This window comes from Phycodurus eques, chromosome 10, assembly GCF_024500275.1.
Source record: "Phycodurus eques isolate BA_2022a chromosome 10, UOR_Pequ_1.1, whole genome shotgun sequence".
In the NCBI taxonomy this organism is placed as follows: domain Eukaryota; kingdom Metazoa; phylum Chordata; class Actinopteri; order Syngnathiformes; family Syngnathidae; genus Phycodurus; species Phycodurus eques.
The window spans coordinates 15,227,506-15,253,838 of NC_084534.1; the positions used below are offsets into that span (position 1 = coordinate 15,227,506).

At 40.6% G+C, this 26,333-nt stretch overlaps 1 protein-coding gene across 2 annotated transcripts in view; it reads right to left on the reverse strand.

Annotated features, from left to right (window-relative positions):
* The window catches only part of LOC133408432 (RNA-binding motif, single-stranded-interacting protein 2-like), a 33,934-nt gene that overhangs the window by 7,409 nt on the left and 192 nt on the right, over positions 1-26,333 (reverse strand). The window contains exons 2-4 of one of the 2 annotated variants that reach the window (XM_061687357.1): positions 7,305-7,468; positions 2,647-2,705; positions 1,655-1,746 (exon numbers count right to left, since the gene is read on the reverse strand). In XM_061687357.1, the coding sequence (XP_061543341.1) occupies positions 1,655-1,746; positions 2,647-2,705; positions 7,305-7,468 (315 nt within the window). Of the gene's footprint in view, positions 1-1,654; positions 1,747-2,646; positions 2,706-7,304; positions 7,472-26,333 lie in introns of both variants that reach the window. The other variant, XM_061687356.1, reaches the window with a different exon arrangement.

The window sequence follows — 26,333 nt, forward strand, 5'->3', positions numbered from 1 at the left end:
AACAATATTTGGTACTGGAGGAGGAAATGACAGGAGAGGAAGCAGTAGGGGTTTTGACTAATGTTAAAGCAGGATGCCTGAAATGATGATAAATACTCCTTCAGAGATCTTTTGTGTCATCAAAATATATAATTTATCAGGTTGATTAAAATCCTTTCCCCTATGCCTAATGATTACAGCTATCGAAACGCAAATAGCGTTTCTAAGCAGTCTTGATAGATGCTGTCAGGTGGAATAATTCCATTTCAAAAACCAAAAAAGTGAATATCTTAGTTCCAAGACAGATGAGCACAGATTCCTCTGCAAGTATTGGATTGCTGATTTCATGTGTTATCAGTTATCCTGAAATATATTCCTGATAAGGATTGCTTCTATTCTCTGCCAAGAGAAACCATATTTTTTCAGTGATTCTCATCTTTCTGGGTACAGCAATTCAGCAGTAAGCCTATTGTGTAACACAGTGGCAGACTGCTGGATGTCATTGACAAAGGTGTATTTTGGTTGAAGGCCATGTGACAAACAGAACAAACAAAAAAAAAACACCTCCCTTTTCATATTTTATTTACCCATCGCCTCTGCTAATTTCATTCGCGCAAATATTGAACCTGTGGCGGACAATACGTTTGACACCAGTACAAGCTCTGTGGTGTCACAGGTCAGTGCAAGTACCAGCTGGAGAGTGTCTCTCTATCTTTGGGCCATTTGCACAGGGTGGGGCAGGGAAGTAAGGAGGCTTCTAGTTTTAATTGTGTCATTGTTCCCCAGGCCCTATAAAATTGTATCTGCTGGGCCTGCACCCTGGAGGCCACGGTAGCCCATTTGGAGACTGAGTGCATTCTGAGAACAGATGGGAAGGTCTGGTCCATTTTGCTCATGGAAAACACTACAAAACAAGCCACAGTTAAGGTAAAATGGTCAATAGCAGCATTTTTTGGATCGTATTAATTTTAGACTGTCCTTACAACCTGAAGTAACCCATGCACCCAGAGCTAGCTGTGTATATTTAGGCTTTTATTGTGGTTATCAACACCACTGCAGGAGCACAAGCTGTCTGGGTGAGTCACGTTGTGGTGTTCAGTTGCACCTGTCTGGTATGGAGATGCACAATGTTACATGAATTTAGGGTGTAGCTCATTTACAGTGCAGAGGGATACCCAGGTGTTACATTACAGTGGACACAGGGAGGGGGCATGGACTTGGAAATGGAATGAATTAAGTGTGGGTGTCAGCCTCAGGCCTTGGGCCCAGACGCTGGACAATGCCAAGCCATTGTAACTTCCCCATTGACAGTGGCTGTAGTGGCACCCTCCCTGGCTTCCCTCAATGGGGAGCTGGAGAGCCAGGGGGATCAGCTTAATAGGCCAACAAGAGCTGCTTTGACTGCAGACTCCCGCACAAAGAGGTCTGAACAAGCACTACAACGCAAGCAAGTTAGCAACGTAAACAAGCAAAGAGGAGCTGGCGAGCGGAAAACAAGAGAGGCGGTTGTGAGGAGGCAAATGAAGACAATACATCAGGGCTTAAACCTTCCCACGTGACTGCCACTGTAAATACCACACTGGTGTTGTCAAGTGCATTTGTAAAGATATTATAGTATCTTGTACAGGTCGAAATTAAGTGGAGGTGGAATTCTAATAAGCAGGTACAATCTTACTTTGGCCATCTGTGCCTGGACACCACTTGATTTCAGAGCCGTTACAGCTTTCTGAGCTGCTGCTGGACTGTCGAAGTCTACAAAGCCATAGCCTGTCAAATACACACATGCATATTACAGACGTTAAGTAAAATAGTGATCATTTTTACTGTAAGATCTTGTTCCATAATCAAGTTGAAGCATAATAGCAGCTAGTTAGCGTCAAGACTGGAAGGGAGGAACGTTAAGTCTGATCTAAAGGTTTTCACTTATTCTGGACCAGTGAGTATCTGGTGGTCTGTTTAGATAGGCACTCTTAACTGATTATGATGATGATTGATTGATCATTAAGAATTGTGTTGTCATTATGAGCTTGTCATGCTCAGTCAGTTACTGTACTTGAAGTCCCAATTAGTTTGCTGCCTATATGGGCTGCCATAGAATTCAAAAGTAAACAATAAACATAGTGGGATTATGTGTGGGATAATTTTGAACTCGATAATTACAACTAAATTATCAATATTGCAATTCCATATTTAGCTACAGCACAACTTTCTCTATAGGGGAAGGAGTGATGTTCTCCTGGTTAGCAAAAGTTACCACATCAATAACTCTTAAGCACTAGCTTGTTCAAATGTTATCCCTCAGCATGTTGACATATTATAGATCCCGCTACTTAAAATCAGCAGGCTGGTGTACCACTTGATTTGCAATGTGATGGGTTTTATTTGACAGCAAACTCCACTGCCTTTAAAAGTGACACTTAATGTTAATTGTTAATCTTGTTTTAATATACTTTTTTATGTTAAAAAAGCATAAGTATTTTTTATATTGATTAATAATTTATCATTTCCTAGGTCATCATTGAAGGACATTTCTTAAAATACCCATTTCTATCTTGACATGCAGTAGCAACCGGTGTGGTGTGTGCAAAATGTGCTGGCCAGAGACTGCAGACATCAAACCGGTACTGTGGTAGTGATGCGATTTGATATAAAAGTATAACAACTCACCTTTACATTTGTTGGTGGTTTTATCCAAGATTGCTTTGGTTGACACAATCTTGCCATGCCTTTACGGACACACAGAAGAAAGAAAAAAAAACATCCCGTCAGTGACTGATGACAAGGAATCAGCTCATTCCACATGCATAGCGCACTTCCTCAGACTGCATACCAACATGAATACAAATGCATCGCTTTTACATCATAGACAACTATGTCCACCTCCACCCTTCCTTCTGGGGGAGGATTTCTGGCTGTTTTTGACAGGTGTTAGCCTCCCAGGACAAAAGAGTATATTTCCCAAGCGTGTCTTTAACACACACACACACACACACACACACACACACACACCCACCCACACAGCCCCTAGAGACAGGTCTCCTCTTGAGTGTTGTGGCTTTCAGACTGGACTTTCAAGTAACTTGCGTCATTTAACGCTACACAACAAATTACACATAGAAATCAATCTACTCCCCTGGTTTCAATTCAAGTGTGACCAATGAGAGACAGTATAGACACAAGAGTTTAAAACATGACTCATATTTTAACCATGACAATTGTGGGGGCTAATGAGGAGTGTATCCACTTTACAGTATTATAGATTGTCCCTATCTCACTGGTGTATTTATCCAAAACAGGAGGCTGGTCTTCCTTTGTTTGGGCGACATGGTGTCTGGGCGGATTGTAACCTGATGCTTCAAACCTCCAGTTGGCCTTCCTTCCCTCCACACCCCTCCTCCTTTTCTAGGCCTTCCTTTTCTATCACAACACACCACTGGGTCCTACACACCTCCCTTCTCTTGGTGGCTAGATGATTTGGATGTGACCCATGTGTCTCGTGACAGCTCATGTGGCATGTTCTTGGACTATGTGTCATGGCTCAGTGTCTTTGGCTTCCTCTAACCATGTGTCCAACTACATTCAAGTCATACAGCATTTGATTACAAACACACTGTAGCATGAAAAAGTGCTACACTATAAAATCCTTTGCATGCATATATATTTCACCAGTGTTTGGTTATAATTTACCCACTTTCATCTGACAACTCTAAGTGGTGCGTGACTAAGCGCTCACTGATCTCATCATTAGGTACATCTGAGCATTGTCTATGCCAATTTTGCTTTTTACTAAGCGTATATTCAGTTTTTTTCTTTTGAAACTATTAAAAACGTCATTTCTTTTTTAGGTTAAAGTGGGCGTCGTTTCATAGCACAGCACCAAACAGATCTTTTTCATTTATATTTATCCAAATCTATTTTAAAATAAGTTTATTTCTGCTACACTTTACAAACGTTATAATGTGCCATAGAATGCTAGCGGTAAATATTTGATCATTGTTCAGCAGAACATTATTACTGTTATGTCCTCTCACAGTGGCCAAAGAAGTTTGAAGGCATCTACAAGGGGAAATTGATTTATTTGTACAAATGCATTTTAATAATAATGTGAAAACATTTTTTTTTCCATGAATAAAAAATTATAATTGATTCAAATAATAATTATATATATTACAATACAATATGGAAAAAATCTACTTGGGGGGGAAAGGCGAGCAATGTACTTGGTCATTAATTGAGACACTGTGTCTACTAGAGGCCACTATGAGAGGAAATACTGTATGTCATACCATGGCACTCTATTTAGATACCTAGATATTGGTGCATGTACAGTACTGAAAAAAATATGATAAACTATACATCCATCCATCCATTCTCTTATCCATTTATCCGCACTTGGGTCGCAGGCATGCTGGAGCCTATCCCAGCTGATTCTGGGCAAGAGGCAAGGTACACCCTGATATGGTCGTCAGCCAATCACAGGACACATATAAACAACCATTCGGACTCACATTCACACCGACGGGCAATTTAGAGTTTTCAATGAACCTACCATGCATGTTTTGGGATGTGAGAGGAAACCGGAGTACCCATAGAAAACCCACTCAGGCACGGGGAGAACATGCAAACTCCACACAGGTGAGGCCGGATTTTAACCCGAGTCCTCAGAACTGTGAGGCAGATGTGCTAACCAGTCATCCACTGTTCCACCTATGATAAACTAAGTTAACGATAATGCTCCATCTAATACAGTATGTTGTATGCGTTCTTTGAGACTAACGAAATATGAACCAGATCTCAGTGTGACAAAGATTACAATGATATGGAATTATTATGAATAACTTTTAGGTGAGGTGCATGAAAAAAAAAAAAACATGATCGTGAACAAAAAGGCAGCCCCTGATAAGTGTATTTCTTTGAGGTATGACAAGAAAAACAAAAGCAACGTTTCATGTGTTCATGTTTGCCCTGTCAGGGACACCAAACCAGTTCAAAGGTCCGAAGGCAGTGCTTATGTGACCTTCCACTTAACCGGAGACCCCTCCAAAACCTCACAACACTGGAGAGGCCACACGCACTTGAAAGACAGTCATGACCCACATATAGCTGCTTGACATTCTTTCACAGCAGGTAATGCTACTCTTTTCCCACTCATTCATGTTTCGCCTTATAGAGGAGCACCCTCCCCACCTCGCCCCCCCCCCCCCACCCTTCCAAATCACGTCGGTTCCCTCTCCACGTTTCTGACACCAAACAATGACTTCTCTGTTGGCCGTCTGCTTTTACAATCAAGTTCTGGTGTTTCACATACCAACCACAGATTTTTGGTTCACTTTGATTGCTGTGGCTTTGACAACACGCTGTGCACATGCTGTTAAGATGGGCTCTGAAGATTTGAAACTTTCCTTTGGGATGCAATAGAGCAGCAAAATCAGGTATAGGGTGGGCTAAGACTATACTTTTCAAGTCCAGTAATAAAGTGAGGAGAGCTGTCACGAAGATTGAACCCTGGAGGCCATGCATGCAAACATTGACACTTTTCACGGTTGCCTATAATGATGGTAGTTTATGGTGCTTATTATTCACTAGGTGTTTGTGAGGTTGACAATCCAGATGTAACTTTTGAGACGTATGAGTCCTGAGCCCATTAACATACGCTGTCATTCCACCTAGACTATCTGTGTGATACACTAAAAACGACAAGTATGTTGCATTATTTTTTGTCATTACTAGCATTGTATCGTCAAAAGTTAAAATGATGTGGCAACGAATCCATCGCTTATCCTGTTCAGGCTCATGAGTGAGCTGTAGTCTGAGTGACACCAGTAGTGGTCGCCAGGCAAATACAGGGCACATGTAGACAAACAACCACTCACACACACACACCAAATGGCAATTTACAGTTGTCAATTACCCAAACATGCATGTTTAAGGAATCTGGAGGAGACAAGAGTACCAGCAGAGGGAGAATATGACATTTTAAATACTATCTCGACCAAAGTTTCTTGGTCCAGTTGCGCGCAAAGATCCTTCAGTGCATATTTCATATTTCCTTCTTGGGGAATGGAAAAAAATATACATATACGCATCGTGTCCATTTGACAACTCTCTTCTACCATCGAGAGCACTGTCCCTCTTTCACTGTCAACTACATGTCCCAATACTTTTGTCCATGCGGTATAGCGAGCTTTTGCTAAAGCTCATGGGATAAATATATGTTGACAGCCGTTTGTCACAATTACAGTCAGTTTGTCAAAGTTGATCGGTTGCAATAAGTAAGATTTTGGTTTCGTCACTGTATGCTGATAAATTCACAACATATGCCAGGTCCTGCAAACTGGATCCAGTTGTCTGTAGACAGAATGCTAAATCTGGAGTAAGAGTCATGCAGAGGATGTTCAAATGAGTTGATAACATCTGCTCTGTGTGGAGCTCTGCTCTTCATCTGTTGGACACATGATATTAGATTGTTCAGGCCTTGGTCTTATATTCAGAAAAGGACGTTTGCTGGCCAAATAAATAAACGGATTAAATACAATTAAGGTGGGTTTTATTCAATCTTAACAATTGCATAAACTCAGTGGATTGACAGCCAAATGTTTGACTCTCTATATTAAGTAGAGGAAGGAGTAAACTTAAGCCTTATTAAGTGAGGAAGAAAAAAAGGAGACAGAGCGGGGGCCAGAGAAGGGTACAGCCAGTTGCCTCCTGTCCTCATCTAACCTTCCACTTTCTGTACACTTGGAACCGGCTCAGTGGTAAGCAACTGGAACACTAATGCATCGAGAGTGCAATGCATAACACACACTCTATCATGCGGTGTGATTCATCTTATTGAGCAGCTTCCATTTTACATTATCTAGAGGGCTAGAAGTATTGGGACTCTTGTACTGAAACTAAAATGGTCCTCCACACACTGTTAGCAAAAAGTTGAAAGTATACACTTGACCAATATGTTTTCAGTTAATGAAGAATTAAGATCTGGGATAAACTTGGCCAGCCAGCTGTAGCTTTATTACCTGAATTGGAATAGTAATAATAAACTACTAGCAAGTAACTGCTTTATATACCACCAATCATCTTTGTGTTTTGTGGGATCATTAAAAAAAAAAAAAAAAAAACTAACGGGTAATGGGCAGCGTAATTGATCAAAACTGGCAGATTGGACAGTTTTGTAGGCCAGACAATATTGTGCATACCACAAAGACCAATGGATATCCAATGTCAACAAAAATATAGGTAACATTTAAGTGTTGTGGATTTAATGTCAATCAACATTGAATACAGTATGACTTTGCTAATTCAAACTGTCGAATGTTTAAACTTACGGCTGGCAGAGCTTAACCAGGTCTTGGTCTGTAGTCCCGGGATGAAGACCGCGGATATACAGGTTGGTTTTACTTAGTTGTTCTCCACCTCCTCCGCTGCTGTTACTGCTACTGTTGTTGTTGGGACTCGGTGGAGCCATCTGGTGGCCGGAGGAAACATAGGTCTGCTGTGAGAAAACAGGAATGTCAGATTTGGACAGGCACCTCCATCAAATTTACGAGAAAAAAATGTTTTTTATTTGATATACCAACAGATCTGGGACAGTCTTTGATCAGTGCTACTTTCAGAATGTTGTTTTCGCAATTCAACACAAATCTTGTGAGCCATGTTTCCACCAAGCCATGCAGTTTGGTTTGCCTCAGTAGCTACAGATTTTGTAAAAGCGGGAGTGTTGTGTTAACATTCAATCTCAAACTGCAGGAGAAAATTGGCTCGAGCTAACAAAGTACTCACAATGCACAAACAGACTAAAGGCTCATTTTCACTTATGCTCTACGTACGCATGAAAGTAGATTGTTCAAAAGTTTTGAACGTCCTTGCCCTCATACTTCCGCGCGTCCATTGCGTTGGAGTGAACATTCAGCTATTAATCGGCCAGAGGGCATTGCTCTGAATCTAAGAAGAGTAATATAAATTAACAACAAATGCAAAAAAGGTGTCTGTTTAAATTGTGTTTATTTAGAAGAAGGCAAAATCAGAACAACAGAGCAGACAGCAGTGGTCTCTGATGTTATTCTGCCGTGTGAAAATCCAAAGGGGCGAGGGCGAACCGGGGAATGGTTTCGCTCGTTGTTGAGTGTAGCTCTCTGCACCGTGAAAATAAAGCCAATTATCCAGACGAAACCACTGCAGAGTCTGTGTGTCATTATTTTGGCACTTAAGAGACAGGGGGATTAGCTCACAACTCAAAATACCCCTGTTTAGCCCAGAGTTCTTCTGTCCATATCCATGTGCGTATCCTGCGTCAAGCATTAATGAGCTTTAAGGGTCAGCCATTACATGACTGCCCACACTGTGTATTTGTAACGTTACTGCTTCACTTAAATCCAGCAGATGTCGGTAGTATGCCTTTCAAAGTGTTGCAGACTGTCAAAACCGAGATGAGGTTTCTCTTGTCTGTGGACTGGAATGCTAATGCTAAAACAATTGAACAAAGATCACTTGAATCGTCAGTAAATGACAATCACTCCTCGTTCCCACGAATGACAAATAACAACAGAGTTGACTCAAAATTAGGCAGGTTTGAGTTCTGTCTGAGGGATTTAAAAAAAGTTAAGTCTGGCTCCTAACTTGACCAGCTTACCAAACGCTTCTGCTCCAACCACTACCATTAGGCACTGGAAGGTTGGATGGATGTTGGGATGCTTTCCAACGGAGACAAAAAAAAAAAAAACATACTGTAGCGAACTGGAACCATCTATGTTGCATGGTCAAAACGGAATCTTAAAATGTCTGAACAAACAAAATGAAAACTAATGATTACCGGTATTTCATTTATTTAACACATCAAGCACATTTTTAACACATTTTTTTTAACACATCAAGCACTAATTTTGGCAGGTGCAGTGCTGTTGCAAGTGAGAACAAGGGAATGTGCTTTTATGAGGAGATAAAAAAGTAAATCTGGGGGAGACAGATGTGCACTCTCTTCAGTGAAAAATTATATCACACAGCGCCCGTGTCAACACTCACCAATAATGCTTTCTGAGGGGAACGCTGGGCCTCTTGGCTGCCTGCTCCATATAGGGGGAAAGGGGCCTCTTTGGTTCTCTCCCCATGTTGGGTAACTCCTTTTTCAGTTTTGCAACCACAAAAAATATCTTGTGGTGCACAGCAAAACCATAAACTGGAAGGCCAAAGACCAATATTTGGGTAGACCCACAGAGCTCAATTAAATAATGTTGTCGTCCTGCTTGCTTTCTCTCATTTGTGATAAAATCTTCATTAAGCATAGCTGTTCAAGTACGCTCTTGTCTCTCTTAAACTTAAAAAGGCTTAGAGGGAACAAAACCACAGAGGCATTTAGGAGAGGGATAGCTGGTGCATACACCAGGGATTCATCGCAGTAATACTTGCACGCAAACAGTTGTAATGATTTGATCAATCCCTCTTGCTGTTCCCAACAACACTTGCCGCCACAAATGACTTAGTGTTGCCGGGTTCGAACTATGGCGACCGACTTGTCATGACTCACCAATGTAACAGGATATTACGCAACAACCAGTGAATCATGGATTGTGGCTCTCCGTGGAGAAATCACACTAAAGATTGTGCAACCATTTACATGAATCCATTTTGAGGTGAACAAATTTTCATAATCCCTGTCAAGAAGCTGACAAATAAAGTTCTCTCACTCCAGGAATAGATCTATTGGCACTTTTATGACTGAGGCAATAAATAGCAACACTAGGACTCACCACAACTGACTTTTATCAAGTTTATTTAGCCAAATAGTTTTAATGACCCACATTTGAGAAATAGGAATAAATGTGGTAACCTCCTGCTCTCGTAGTTGGCTGCAGTGAGGTTACTGTCTCATTTGCGAGAACAATTGGAGGCCGGCGACGCGGCAACAAAGGGTTCAATTTAGAGACATGAACGAGTCACTGATCAAATTGACGTTGTTTGGCGAAAGCCCAGCAGGCCGACAGAGTCACTCCAGCTACACAACCAATCACGCTAATTGGAGTATCCAGACACCCCCTTGACGACCACCTATGGCGACCTTTATTTAGCCAGCTGCATGGCGGAGGATCCAACAACAAAAAAAAGAAAATTTCTCTCAGGATCATACAACACAACAATTAAAAAATATTGTAACACCTCGCCATTATAGTACAGCTACAAGAACTGAAACGGGAAGAAAATGTGTAAATTTTTTACACATAAAATTCCAGTATTGTAACTATAGATCTGCTGATTTTGTATGCTACCAGCAATGGCTAAAAGAATATCTGTCATACTTTGAGCTCTATATCTGGTATAAAAATATGGTACCATTTTTTTCATAAGAGGAAAAAGGTGGTAAACTAGCCTTGAGGAAAAGATCCTCTAAAGATTTAAATTCCTTTTGAAAAAGATGAAAGATACGTTGTTTTTGTCAGAGACGATCAAATTACTTTAAAGGCATGGATGTTCATAATTTGGACACCTTTTATTTAAACCATGCAAACTTTTTTTGACCCAGCCCCCTAAAAGCATTGGAACCGAGAATCGTTTGGAACTGGAATCGAAATAAGGAACCGGAATCGCTCAAATTCAAATGATGCCCAACCCTATTTATAATCCCATTGCAGACAAAGGATCCTTGTTCAGTCAGAATAATTGTTACATCTGTTCACTTCCTCTGCTGCAGATTCCTAACTCACAATATCCAACGCATATTTTTAGGATCCAGCTAAAGATAAAAATTCAAGAACATTTCCATAAATAATTTCCTGTATCTTGGTGTAAATTTCATATTCATCAAACACCAGTAATCTAGGGGATCAAAAATCGACATCATGATCTTTGTAAAGACAAAATTCTGAATATACTGGACAGCTCATAGATCTCATTAGATCACACAAGCGTACCTAATGAAGTGTGATACAGCTTTTACTGCCGCACTGCCCAGCTTGTTTCAATGTCCAACCTTTTTATTAGTTTCACTTTACCTCCCTGTGGGGTTTCTCCATTTGACCCTGGCTCGAATCTCACAATTTCATGGATTCCTGGCTGTTGGGGAGTTTTCCTGCCTTTATGTGTCATGACTTCTTTCTCCTGAGGGGAGTGCTTGTCTTCTCCCCAGGAAGGAAAGTGACCAGCTGACTGATGTACATGCTGATGCAAGGATGCTGATGTCTGGAAAAAGGATCATGGAGTAAAGCTGCAGGAACCCTAACATTACAAAAATATGAAACTGTGACACAAAGGTTACTGTTTGATCACAGCCTCTAAGACAGATCCACCCTTAACCCGGAACAGATATGGCACTTGCTAGAATTTTACAGAACAAAACATGGTTGTACAGGCAAACCTGTATAAGGACCACATGGAAAGGAGGGCTCTGACTGGGCGTTGTTTCGTGATTTTTCACTTTATCCACATTTGGTCGCATCACTTGTTACGCGGCGGCCCAAAAACAATGAGCAGTTAAACCTTCAATGCTCGCTGACCCGAGCTCTCAAGACGTACGCTGAGGTATTGCAGGATATGATGCTGTTGTGATGGCAGTTCAAACTCAACATTTTTGGGTGACTTTTGGTGAAACTCTTCAGTATTCAATATCAGGGGCATCTTTAGATTCCATTGAAAATATATTTTTTCATTTATTTTATTGTTGTTTTTTTTAATGCTGAAAATTATTTTGCATTCGGTAGACTAATGATAGCAGAAATTATTAACATTTTATTAGAGCCTGAATGATGCTGACATCTACAAGAACAAGTTTGTTAGTAGTTTCAGACAATCTATTTTCTGTTTGTGAAAGAGGCTTTATAACCTATTATTATCACACACCTGTCTTAATTACCAGTCACATTTCCTGTACGAAGAAGAAAATTAATGTGGCAATATGAAATAAAATTTTAACACTAGCTCAGTGTTCTGCAAAGAATGCGTCGCCTATTAAGCTATAAAGTAAAGACAGGAAATCCTGCGTGTCTGCTCCTGATCTTATCACACTACAATTTGTACAAAGCACTCTGCATTCCAACCAGGTGAGAGGGACACTGAATGCACAACAAGACCGGTTCCTAAATCCTCCTCCTCCCCCTCCTTCTGCTTTTATAGGCGACGCAGTGCCCATATCACTCTTCAATCTGTCTCTCTCTTACGGTATGATGGCACCTTGATGCACAGATGCACAGGCACGTGTTTTCTTTCAAGCCGGTTCGGGTGGCACAAGCTCAGGAGCTTTGAAACGTATACACCCACAAAGATACTGGCCCACAGCCCGGCTGGAGTTCTAACAGAGTGAGAGGCACACCGAGCTTCTGGCATCATCACTGTACTACTTTAGACAACTCGGCTCTCTCCCTGTCTGGCCCCCGCCTCTGCCTGCTCACCTTGGCTGGATCACTCAGCAGGCAGACGCATTTGGGATGGGTCCAAAACATCTGACATGTTAGACCGAGAAATAGATACACACACTTGGGCCAGAGGGGACAAAGGTGACACTTGAGTCATGCCAAAATTTCAAGGTAACCCAGCAGGCATTAAAATTTTATGTCAGATATTTCCTATTGTGGCTACTCAATATGCATCCTGCCTTTTAAAGTACATACGCAGAACCAAGGACACAGATATTTAAATTGCTTCATTTTCAATATGCAGACGATATAGGTGTACTATGCTTAATCCCTCTCCATCCATTTCAGGGTTTTAAGAGCTGTTGGCAGTCAGTCAGTGCGCTGTGCTCCTGGCTTAAAGGCTTGGTTGTACTAAAAAAGGACCAAGTTATGATGTGTCGCACAACATCGTTTGCAGCTAATTCAAGCGGGCACAATTGAAGGAGAGCAATCGAAAAGTATTTTTGTCAGTGACCCATCATTGTGCAGCGTCGTGCAGGACCAATGTCTAGCAGAAAGCATATACTTAATAAGAGGTGGAACGGGTTGCACAACAGAGTTTGCGTCTAGTGTGACGCTGACTGTCCCTCTAACAAATTGCTTTATCACAGTGACTATCTCATAAGGCAGCACAATAGACTACTGGTTAGCAGGTCGGCCCCACAGTTGAGAGGATCTGGGTTTGAATCTCAGCAATGTTTCTCTGGTTATCCTTGAGTCCTCACACACTCCAAAAACACGCATGTTAGATTGAATGAAGACTCGTCCATGGGTTTGAATGTGCGTGTGATTGGTTGGTGATCTACAGTATATGTGCCCTGCAATTGACTGGCACCCAGTCCAGGGTGTACCCCACTCAAAGTAAGCTAGGATAAGCTTCAGCTCTCCCATGATCATAATGAGCATGAGCGATATTAAAACAAAATGGATGGCTTGATTGTCACCACTTCCCACCTTATGTTGAACCTTTTCCTCCCTGAGAGAAAGGGAGCGGCCTTCAACGGGCTCAAGCAGTGGAGCTAGCTGTTGCTAAATATGGGCATACAGTAATGGACATATTTTGTATCGGGCTCTCCTGAAAACTACTTGTAGACTTTAAAATATTGTGCACACAAATTTCAGCCAAGAATGCAAAGTTCTGCCAAGAAAAAAAAAAAGAAACAAAACTATTCAGTAATAACTTCATTTTTACAAAATGGATAAAAAGTGTATGCGGATGCAAAACAAAAGGCCACTGACTTTATTGGTACAGAACCAATATGTGTGATTGGAGAGTACTGCACATAATCTCATAGGCACAGCAGGGACAGTTAAACAAGATGAAAAGCCAACAGTTCCCTTTCTTAGTCGAATACTTCTTGACTTAAATTCAAATTGGCATGGAAGCACAGTATGTATATTTTATACAGTATAATACAATTTTGAGTTTCACAAACAATTCTTGTGAACAATGCGCCGTTCTTGGCAAAACATTTCAGCTCATACAAGATTGCCTCACAGTCAACCATGACATAGCTGTACAATATTTCACTTTAAAATAACTTTAAAATAGCATTCTTATTTAGTTGAACAACAACAATCCCTGTGAAGATTAGCTAGGGTGGCTTTGCTGAGGTGGTAAAGTGGTCCTCTCCTAACCCAAAAGTTGTGGGTTTGATCCTCAGTCCACCCATTACCCTGCAACCAAAATGCTTCAATGATGCTGTCATCATAATCAACATTAGGAGATTGAGGTGACAGTGTTAAAGTTCGTTGAGTACCTTGAGGGTAGAAATGTGTTTTACAAAAGACTATTAGCAAAACAGTGGCTGTAACAGTGCTTAAAATAATCACGTGGTTCTTTGACCAGCAGGTACCTTGTTGGGTTGTCTATCACGCAAAATGTTCTTCTTTCGACATACAGTATAGCACGGTAATCTCTGAATGTTCAGTTGAGAACTGCGACCTGTACAGCGCTAACTAAAAACCCCGACAAACATGCTGGATAACAGGCAAATCCAATGTACAGTCACGTCCCTTTGTCCGAACAGTTACTATTAAACTTAAAGCGTGTGCAACTGATTGACAGTGAAAGACTAATTTCTTTTAATTGACTGGTGCTGAGAATAGCGGTGAAGAGCTGTTCAGTCTGCCTTTGTGACTCTGACTGACTGAACGTCTCACAGACAAAGAGAGGAAGCATCTCTGCTCTTGAGTGCACAAACCGCCTGCATGCCCTGCTGAAATCTTATCCAGGATGGTCCAGCTAGCTGATAGTTACCCGTTACATGAATATACGCTCACCAACACGTCATTGGTTACATCTGGACTATCTGACAAGATTTAATATAAAAATTAAAAATAAACTTGCGTTCAATAATTTATGAATTAATTATGCTTCTAAATAATTTATCTTATAAAAATGCACATCAATGAATACAACTTCAAAAATTATACTAAGATTTGGGACATACTGTCTCCTGCATCACTATAAAACTACTTATCGCAAAACTATTTGTGAAGCAAACGTTTCACGTTTCCGCATTACATCACCTATATTGAATAGTGGAACAGAACTAGCTTCCCAAACATCTGTAATGTCACAAATCCTGTCCAAGCCTGCCGCTTAAAATTAGCTTTTTTGATGAGCGCTTAGAACATTCACTTTGATCAATAAGCATGAAAACAGCTTTGGAGTGCCATAATAAAAGTTCAAATACATCACCAGCTCAAACTAGAGGGTGGAGGGCCTTTCATTTTTGGTAAATTGATGTTTGAGGTGGAATGAACGGGTTAGGTTAAATGCTAAATATTTAAGACAGATGACAATACAGGTGCAGCATTCTACCAATATATCTAAGGGCCATTAAAATTGGACCGAATGTAACTAAAAATAAATAAAAATGGTTTGGCTGCTTGTTTATACTTCAACTACAATGTTTCAAAAAAGCAAAATCCCCCTCCCCAAAACCAAAGTCCTCTTCAAAATAGAGGACTTGCACATATGCAAGTACACTAACTGACATCCTTAACAGCAATAGAGGAAGACTGAGCTACAGTAATTGTATGTGCCGAAGAAAATAGCTTAATAAGTCTACTTTTCCAACCAGTTCAGGGTGTACCCCGCCACCTGCCCGATGATAGCTGGGATAGGCTCCAGCACGCCCGCGACCCTAGTGAGGAGAAGCGGCTCAGAAAATGGATGGATGGAAGTCTACTTTTCCTGTGACCGGGAGACACATTACACCCAAAGCGCCAATTCTCAACCCAAATATACGCAGATTACAAATGGCCATTTGGATCAGACTGGCACGACAAGCCATTGGAGCTCATGTGTGTGGGATTGCCCCACGATGCATATAGGTGATTTCAGTCGTTTTAGAAGCCACGTGTTTTGACAGTGTTGTTGATCGTACAGTGAAAATTACCCCTGAAGTTCAAGTAGCCCTGACTTCAGCCCTCGATTATTAGACATAGTCAGGAGCATAGGGACTACAGTCTGAAGCCTAGAGAAGGAAAGCTAACACATGGATAAGTACAGAATATTTTTTGTATTTAAAATAAAACTTGTTGCAATGTTTTTGGTGCATGTATCTGGAATTTTTTGCTTTAAATTGATTTTAGTAATAAAGTAATCATAATAACTGTGATAATTTTGAGCACTAGTCTATCAATAATTTTTATACGAATCATTTGTAACCCTTTGTATGACTTTATCTTCTCACTGATATTTGAAAGTTTCATTGTGACTGGCAAAAACCCTTGAACAGACCTAAAGGACATTCGTGATACTGCAGGTAGACATCACCATCAATCTCAATAACTTCAGGGTGCAGGAAGTAATATTGCTGCAGGGTAACAGACTAACATGTACATGTACAGATACAATCTGAAAGCAACCCCTGGACATTTGCTGTTAAGTTTGGGCATCAAATATTTAGCATTTTTTTATGGCTTTTTAACAAAATCCAAAGGTAATCTGATTTAACGTAACTAAGAACACAAGATAATAATATAATACAATAATAATAATAACAATAATATGGGATGACCATACAGGGATCTCGTATGATGTGCGTCCCTCGTCCTGTACGCACAAAAATGCTGAGGGACACCAAAGGCTTTATGATCGTGCGTCCTTTGACACACAACATTGCTTACCTACGTATGTGTGCAAGGCTCGAATTAAGTGGTCTCACATCGCAGTTTCCAGGTTAAAATTTGCATTTTGCTCATCAAAAAACACATTGAAAAGCAAAACTGCAAATCAGGTTTACCGTGGAGACCGTCGCAAAGAAGGAAGACAGCAGTGATGGAAGGCGGCAGTGGCGAATATGACACAACGCGCTTATGTTTCTGATACGTGGACACGGAAGTGGAGCGTTCGACTGAGAAGCGCCAAGACAGTGGTTGCAAAATGCGACAGCGAATTGAGATGAGAGAGAGAAAAAAGAAATGACGAAAGTGTTATCGCATTTCATAGTGAAATGCAAGGCGAGCACCCGTTTGTTGTAACACGGACCTTTCTCTCTGCCGAGTATGACGCCGCATTGCAGGACCCGAGAGACGAAGGTTGAAGTGCTTTACGTTAGTTTACTTTACCAACATAACATTAGCACTGCGGAGTGACTCTTTTATGAGTACCGTCAAATGTGATTAAAAAAAATAATAATACCATAGCAGAGTCTGCTTATGTACTGTATTGCATCTTTTAGGGCATCTTTTAGGATAATTAAGGCCTATACATCGATCATTTTACACTTGAGACTATGTGAGTCCCGGGATGCACATGTCATGGAAACAATGAGTCCGAGCCCTACAGCAATGAGTCCCTGCAACTTATCATCACAGAATACAGATACAGTAATCCTCCAGTACATCGTGGTTCTTGCTTTACGGTTCCACTATATTGCAGATTTTTATTACAGTTGTTACTCTTTAATCTTTTATACTGTTTTTTTCAATATTTTTGTGTTCTCCACTGCTCTTGCTGTTTAGGCCTGCCACAATAGCAAATATTTTTAGAACAATATATTTTCACAAAAACTTTCAAGATAAACGATAGTATCGTTGATGTTTTTTATGCCACTAACATAATAATATTAGAGCATAATAAAGACTTGTACACATATTACAAATTCTGCCCTGGTAATCAAACATATGATCATAACAGTGTAATGTTCTCATTTAATAAATAAAAGAAGGGCTGTAAGTTATACATGTTCAAATAAAGTGCTGAACTTAAGAAAAATAAAGTTTGAGTTTCCCCTTTTCTGTTTGGCATTTTGACACAACAGTGAAGTCAAAACATTTTTACATAATTTAACACATTTTCGCTGAAACATTTTAGAAGTTATGTTAGTTCAAAATCTTTTTTGTTTTTTTTTGTTTTTGTTTTTTTAACATATATGCACTTTTAAACGCTCTTCTGCATGTGCTGAATCTGTTTTTAAGAGTAACCTATTCACAGTTTTATTACTGTATTTCGTTCCTAGTTGTGTTGTGATGCTGTCGAGTGTCTCTTGGCTCATCTGGACCATTAAGTTACTGTAACAGACATTGACATTTTTTTCCGATGAGCTCACGGTGAGATGAGAATGAACGTCTGCCTGAAAAGAACATAAACAAGCCATTCGATGAGGCTCTGAGCGAGACTCATGATACCTTGAGAGGCGACAGGCCGTCTCCTGTTATTTTTCCTCTCAGGAAGCCTTATGTGGAAAATGACCAAATTTAATTTGAGAACATTAATTCTATTTATTCGAAGGAGGAAATGAGGTGCTGAGTCAGGGGAGGAGCCACCGGCTTTCCACGCAACAGAAACCAAACACCTTCGAGCAGCCGGGCTCTGTAATTGCCGCCCTCACACAAAGAGCTTTTCTCACCCCTCTCTGTGTTTATTTTGTGTTCAGACATTTATTTTGTGTAATCGTGCGACTCAGATATGGCATAAAGTGAGCAAGCGAGGGAAACTCTAAGAAGGCGGTGGGAGGGGAAAACATTTACACAGTCGCCTGACCTTTTGGTGAACCTTTCTCCACTAAGTAGGCCAAAGACAGTTTGAAGATTTTAACAAATGCTGAAATTTTAAATTGTTTGCCTCATTTTAATCCTTCAGATCTCTCCGACATTGCAGAGGTTTTATTAAGATGATAGAATAGACCAAAAAGATCCGCCAAATAATCTTTCAATTGCGAATTTAAATTTATAGTCATACCACATTAGTTGCATACCTGGCATGGCTATGTATTTAGAGACTTTTCTGAGCCCTCAAGTTACTAGTTTTCAAAAATGTGATGGGTGATTTTAATTAGTACAAAGAAACAGACAACAGGAGCAGAACCGTTTTCCCATTGTGTTCTATATAACAAGAACGGAGCCCAGTGCATGGCAATCGGGGAGACAATCGCGCTGAACATCAACAAAAACATGGTGCCTTTTTTATAGTGTCAGACATATGGACCAGCCAACCATGAAGTTGGACAGCTCATTTTATCATGTTAAATTGTTGAACATTTAAAATTTTATTTTATTAAGGATCGGGTGCAAATACTGTACAGCGGCTGAAATACGTATTTAACACGCCACCATTTTTATCACTAAATATATTTCTAAAGGTGCTATTGACATGGAATTTTCACCAGATGTTGGGAACAACCCAACTAATCCATACATACAAATGAAGTAGAATAAATAAGTTCAGAAATTAAGTTGTGTGAAATAATGTGAAATGACACAGGGAAAAAGTATTGAACACATGAAGAAAGGGAGGTGCAAAAAGGCATGGAAAGCCAAGACAACACCTAAAATCTATCAATAATCAAACAGCAATTTAGCCCCTTGTCAGTGAAAATGAGTATCAGCTGGTTCAGTCCTAACTGATGGCCTACAAAAAGGTCTCACTGCCAAGGTGCGAGTCAAGACACATCTCAAGATGGTTAAGAGCAAAGAGCTGTCTCAAGACCATCTCAAACTAATTGTTGCAAAACATAACGATGGCATTGGTTACAGGCACATATCTAAGCTTTTGAACGTACCAGTGAGCACGGTTGGGGCCATAATACGTAACTGGAAAGCCAATCATACCACCATAAATTTGCTTCGATGAGGTGCTCCTCACAAGATTTCTGACAGAGGAGTGCAAAGAATAATCAGAAGAGTTGTCCAAGAGCCAAGGATCACCTGTGGAGAGCTTCAAAAAGACCTGGAATTAGCAGGTACTGTCATCACAAGGACAACAGTGAGTAATGTACTCCGTCGCCATGCCCTGCATACACGATCACCATGCAAGACCAAAAGACCATGCTGAAAAAAAGCATGTCACAGCTTGTTTAAAGTTTGCTGAACAACATTTGGAAAAGCCAATTAAATACTGGGAGAATATAGTCTGCTCTCCAGCCATCCATCCATTTTCTGAGCCGCTTCTCCTCACTAGGGTCACGGGCGTGCTGGAGCCTATCCCAGCTATCATCGGGCAGGAGGCGGGCTACACCCTGAACTGGTTGCCAGCCAATTGCAGGGCACATACAAACAAACAACCAGTCGCACTCACATTCACACCTACAGGCAATTTAGAGTGGTCAATTAACCAGGATTATTTAAATTTATATTGAAGCAGTGATTCCCAACCAAGGTGCTAGGCACCCTAGTGTACCCCGAGAGATAATTAGGAAGTTATCCAATTTCACTTAATTCGTCAAAAAATATTTATTAATCACAAATATATTTTTGTTCATCTACCTACTATATGAAAATAACTTATAGTGAAAGGAAGAACAATTAAATGCTCTTCCATTGGATGGCAGAATGTACAATAAACCTGTGTAGCCACCTGTTGGCATTCATACTACAAAATAAGTCATGGCTTCCTGCGAGTATATCAGCTTTGTGTTCAAATAACAGGCCCTGATTTCACAGTGAGTAGGTAAATTTGTGAGTAAATTGAGAAGAGATCAACATTTCACTGTTTTTGTCTGGTGGTGTGCCATGAGATTTATCTAATGTAAAATTAGTTCCTTGGCTCAATCAAGGTTGGGAAATCCATATCCATTGTTTTACGTGCCGGATCATACAAATTATCATCTATATTGGTACCCTGCTCCCACACATTGCCTATGATACAACTAATTTCTAATTCTTACATTGCTATATGTAATTATACAGTCTCTGTCATTTTATATGCCCAAGGGGTCATGTAAAGTGTAGAACAAACAAAACATTCATATAAACTTTTCTATTTTCTGTGTCACGTTGCATACATGCCTGGGGTATTTATATGGCCCCCCATTGTTGCATCCTTTACTCAAACTCTCAATAGTGGCGACACCAACATGCACCACCAAAACATCAACATCAGCTAAATTAACTTGTATTCAGAGTGAGAAACACTTTGATACGTGAATCTCATGGACATCATAATATAAAAACCCGGAGTACTACTTTGAAAACAGTTGTAATGACATTTTCCAAAGACTCAAAATGCATACTAAACTGTACACATATTGAACATGGCCTGAGGATGACAAAGTGACTTTCAGTCTCTTTTACAGAGATTACACAATACTATCTTCAAAGTCCGCATAACAGTACTTTGATTGTTTAAACAGACTTATCTATGCTGACGAATTGCGGCCCCTTTTATACAATGTTTTCCATAAAAGCACGTGCGTCAAGAGCATCTGTTTTGAAAAATATGCTGTACTGTTTTAGCTGTCCCATTTAAGATACGCTGTCCAAATCTGCCTAAACAATGTGCCTAAATTAAATCTTAATTACTCAAATACAGCATTGCTTTCTGATGTCTGCTTCAAGTTAATTTAAATGTCAAAGAAGTGACTAAATATTAATATTGTTCTTGAGTGTCATTACACTCCACTTTGACTTTGTGCACAATGGAGGCAAAGGTGCCCCAATTCAGATTTTTTTGCCCATATGTAACCAATTTTCACACGGCAGTCTGAACAGCACATCCGATTTCTATTCATTTCGACCTGGGCCACTTTCTTATGTAGTCACGATAGCTGATGTTTTGAGACGTGACCGCAGTCTGATTGGCCATGTCGCATTCATCAGACCTCTGCATCAAGAAGGAGTTACTCTAGTCAGTACAGCCCGATTTCAATGCACAAGCAGAGAGATATGAGGCAACTGCTTTTACAGGGAGTGCGGTTTGAATCGAGCTTTATTTTATTCTGTTTTTATTTTAATCTTGCTCACATTGCATACTAGAAACGCACCATAATTGTATTTATGTTGATGTGCTGTAACTTATTGAAGTTTTAAAGTACAGTGGTGGACTTACAGGACTGTTTGATGACCACGCTCGTAACTAAAACACTCGCATGTCAAATAATAATAATCTTTTCCCATTAAAATGAATGGAAATGTCATTAATCCATTCCAGCCCCCAAAAAACACCAACAAAATGTTTAAAATGACAGACAGACAACTAATTTATCCGTTGCTCGAGTTGGTCTTCCAACTCAGGCCACCTCGCCTTGTTTCCGCGGAAACTCAGCTTCGTCTTCTTGACTTGGCGAAGCTCGTTTTCCTGCTTCCTCCACTTGTGAACCATGGATTCGTTGATCTTGAATTCTCTCGCTACTGCTCGATTACCACGTTCCTCCGCATAACTAATAGCTTGCAGTTTAAACTGTGCTTCGTAAGCGTATCTCTTCGTAGGGGCCATTTTCGGGGGTCCTTAGCCAAACCGATGCACATACCGGAACTATATACCTACTGGGGGCGGGTCTTTAGCGTCCTCTGTCACGCGCACCCTTCCCCCTTTACGTTCGCATGCTGTCCTCAGTCACATCCGCCTTCCTCTATATAAGCAGCGTGTCGGCAGGAAATGCTCCCAGTCAGTCCAGCGGAGCGCTCATTAAAGTCACACAACATTTACAGATTTTGGAACTTGGTGCACACATAAGGCGTGCCGCATTATAAGGCGCCCCATCCATTTTGGAGAAAATGTAAGACTTTTAAGTACGCCTTATGGTCGTGAAAAACGGTAATTCATTTTTGGTTTCCGGTTCCGGTACTCTACTGTGTATTACAGTATTTTCTCTTTTGACACTTATTCATTTGCCTGCTATTTTTGCTTTTCACAGTCCGGATATTTTATTTTGGTAACAAAAGTCTTTAGGTTTGAAACTGAAAATGCTCTTTTGGGCCTTTTTTGTACGAAAATTTCTGGTGACACACAGAGTGCTAACATAATTAAATAGAATATAATGAATTAAACAGTTGGGCCTCATGATTTCATGCATTCATTATATCAGGTAACTATTAATAATACTTTTTGGGAAGGATAAGAAATATAAGCCGGTGAGTATTGTTACATTGTCTGTCTACACGTGTTCCAGTTCCATTTTTGTTCAGATATTTGTTTCTCAATGGGTTATAACATTGCAACTTCCAAGCTAGTGTCATTAGCCCCTCTATGGCATTTTGCATTGTATGTTAGCATTAAGCTACCGACTTGTAATTGTAATAATTAATTGTAATGTTTGTTTTGTGTTTATATTTCCAGTGGACTTCAACTGTGAGTGGATGAACATCTCGAAGCAAGCACTGAGCCTGTTTTTTTCTGCCAAACTGATGCATGTTGTAAAGTTCTCTGCCACCATCTAGCGCTCGCAACTCAAATTTTTGCTTGAAACTTAAGACAAAAAAATTTGGAGATCGCAAGTATCTTGAAAAACTCATAAATCGGGTCACTCGTAAGTCGAGGTACCACTTTAATAGTTATGTTCTACACGTTTCCTTTACGTTTATTAGAACCTGGTTGGGATTGTCTGGTGATGTGCTGTGTGCGTTCAACTTTTAAATTCCAGTTGAAATTAAGTCTTAAAAGGCCACCACAACCCTCCACCATGGTGACTTGTGTCGCTCTTCATCAGATGCATTTACAGTAACAATGATTTCAAACTAGTGATGTCAGAGCAGATGTCTTCAGAATGCAGATCACTTTAGTGCTGTTAAACATTCATTCACACTGGAGTCTGATAGTCAAATTAAGAAGTAATGTGAACAACCACATGCCAAAAAAAATAAATAATAATATAAGCAAAAAATCTGATTTGAGCAATAATACTTACATTACAATACATTTAAACTTAAATTTGTTAACTACAGTGAAAACACAGATTATCTGCGTACCTTATTATTCAGTTTATATATGAACAGGCAAGAGTAAATAGAAAACTGTCTGTAATCACATTTTGGCTAGAAAATGGCACTGCTGTTCAATGGGTTCTACTACAAAGCAGCTATTTTTAAACAAGTGACAATGAAAATCTGAAAATAATCCACTTTAATCATTTAAGGAAGGAAGACTTGTTAACAAGTCTCACAATGACAAATATGTGGTCCAATATACAGTGAAAGGAAAAACTATGTGAACCCTTTGGAATTGCTCAGATTTCTGCATAAATTGGTCATAAAATTTAGTCAGATCTTCATCTACAGTATTACGCGTGTGTGTGCGTGTGTGTGTGTGTGTGTGTGTGTGTGTGTGTGTGCGTGCGTGTGTGTGTGTGTGTGCGTGCGCGTGTGCTTGCATGCGCATATAAAGCAGACAATTGAAACCTAACGCTCATGCAAACACAAATGTTGATGAGAGTATCCAGGCGTCGGCCTCTATCACAGGAAGGAAAATGTCACTATACATTGTAATTGTCACTTAAAAGTTTACCAATTCAACATGTGAGCATAGGGTGTACATGTAAGCATACTGTCCCTTCCAAAGGTATTTGAACGGCAAGGTCAATTCCTTTGTTTTTGTTGTATACTAAAGGGTAATTGGGTTTCAGATCAAAATATGACTATGAGACAAAAGGTCAGAATTCCAGCTTTTATTTCATGGTATTTACATCTACATGTGTTAAAAACAACTCAGGACAGAGCACCTTGTGTTGAAGCCACTCATTTTTCGAGTGAGCAAAAGTATTGGAACAGACATTATTAAATTAACTTGAAGTGAATAACATTTAATAGTTGGTGGCATAACCCTGACTTGCAATAACTGCATCAGGCCTGTGACCCATTGACTGTTGCATTCTTCATTTGAAATGCTTTTCCAGGCCTTTACTGCAGCCTCTTTCAGTTATTGTTTGTTTCTGGGGGTTTCTCCCTTCAGTCTCCTCTTTGGGAGGTAAAATGCATGCTTAATTGGGTTAAGGTGATAGACCATCGGCACGGTGGGCGACTGGTTAGCACGTCTGCCTCACAGTTCTGAGGACCTGTGTGGAGTTTCCATGTTCTCCCTGTGCCTGCGTGGGTTTTCTACGGGCACTCCGATTTCCTCCCACATCACAAAAACATGCGTGGTAGGTTGATTTAAGACCCTAAATTGCCTCTCGGTGTGAATGTGAGTGTGAATGGTTGTTTGTTTATGTGTGCCCTGCAATTGGCTGGCAACCAGCTCAGGGTGTACCCCGCCTCTCGCCCAAAGACCGCTGGGATAGGCTCTAGCACGCCTGCGACCCTAGTGAGGGTAAAAAGGTACAGAATAGGATGGATGGGTATGGCCTGTATATTTCTTCTCTCTATGTCTTCTTCGAACAGTGGATTATGATACCTTCACCCCTGCCCTGGGGAGGTTGGCAGTGATGTCATTGACTGTTGTCTTTGGGTCTTTCTTCACAGCTCTCACAATGTTTCTGTCATCAACAGACCCTTGGCTGACCTGTTCGATGGCTGTTCCTCAGTACACCAGTAGTTTCTTTATTTTTCATGACATTCCAAATCATTGTATTGGCTATGTCCAAGGTTTGTGGAATAGCTCTCATCGTTTTTCTCTCAGCTTCAAAATGTTTTGCTTTTCTCCCATAGACAGCTCTCTGGGCTTCATGTATGCTTAACAGCAATTGCAGTTTTCACAGGTGAAACCCAAAGCCAAAAACAACCACTATCTAATGTTTAAGCAATCAATTTAAAAGGCAACACCTGAGCAACTAGAAACACCCATCAGTCACATGTTCCAATACTTTTGCTCACTTGAATAGTGGGTGGGTTCAAACAAAAGGTGCTCTGTCCTGAGTTGTTTAACACATCTAGATGTAAACACCATGAAATAAAAGCCGGAATTCTGAACTTTTGTCTCATATTCATCTCTTGATCTGAAACACAAATGTCTTCAATATACAACAAAAACAAAGGAATTGACCTTGCCATTCCAATACTTTTGGAGGGGACTGTACATGTACTATGACAGGAAAATATTATTTCCCGTAAATATGGTCGGTGGGGACAGGATGTGAACAGCCTTTGCCTCAGCATACTGAATTAAGGGGAAATTATTCAAATAAACCACATGAATCAATCAAACAGAAACAGGTCAGGTTTCAATTACGTTTTCAACACTTAAGTCGTGACTGCTGTTGAATGTTTTAAGGAGTGGGCGTCTTCGCACTGGTTTCAAAATGTCACAATGTAAACAGAATCCACTGAATTCACATTTCTGGGAATACAGCAGTCACCGTGGGCTTTTTTTCCAAGGGGTGGGGCATATTCCACTTCCACAAGGGAAACACACACGAAAAATAAACTTTGCCAACTTAGCCGGTTTCCAACATTCGATGAAAGAAGGCGAAAAGAGGATCTTTTTTTTTTTTTTTTTAACGTGTCTTCTCAAACTCGCGCATCCGCTCCCACTTTCACGCACCCACCTACCCACGGCGTCCGCACTCAAGTTGCTCTGTGCCGGGGACTTTTTCCCACAAGTCCGTAAAAGCCCCGTCCACATCACGCCCGTGTTGTTCTCCCACACAGACGACAGAGACACTAAGCTAGTGACGGCTGCCGCTAAACGCCACCCCGCGACCGACCGGTTCGGGCCCGGCCAGGTCCGGACGGCAGTGAAAGCTGTCCGCGGTCCGCCAAAGTGTAAAAGTTAAATTCAAGTGGCCTCTCAAGGACACTGCAGCCCACTGTCACCAGCCTCTCCGTGGCGACGCGGGCGGGCGTGTGTGCTGCCCCGTGAGGTGAAGTCGAGTC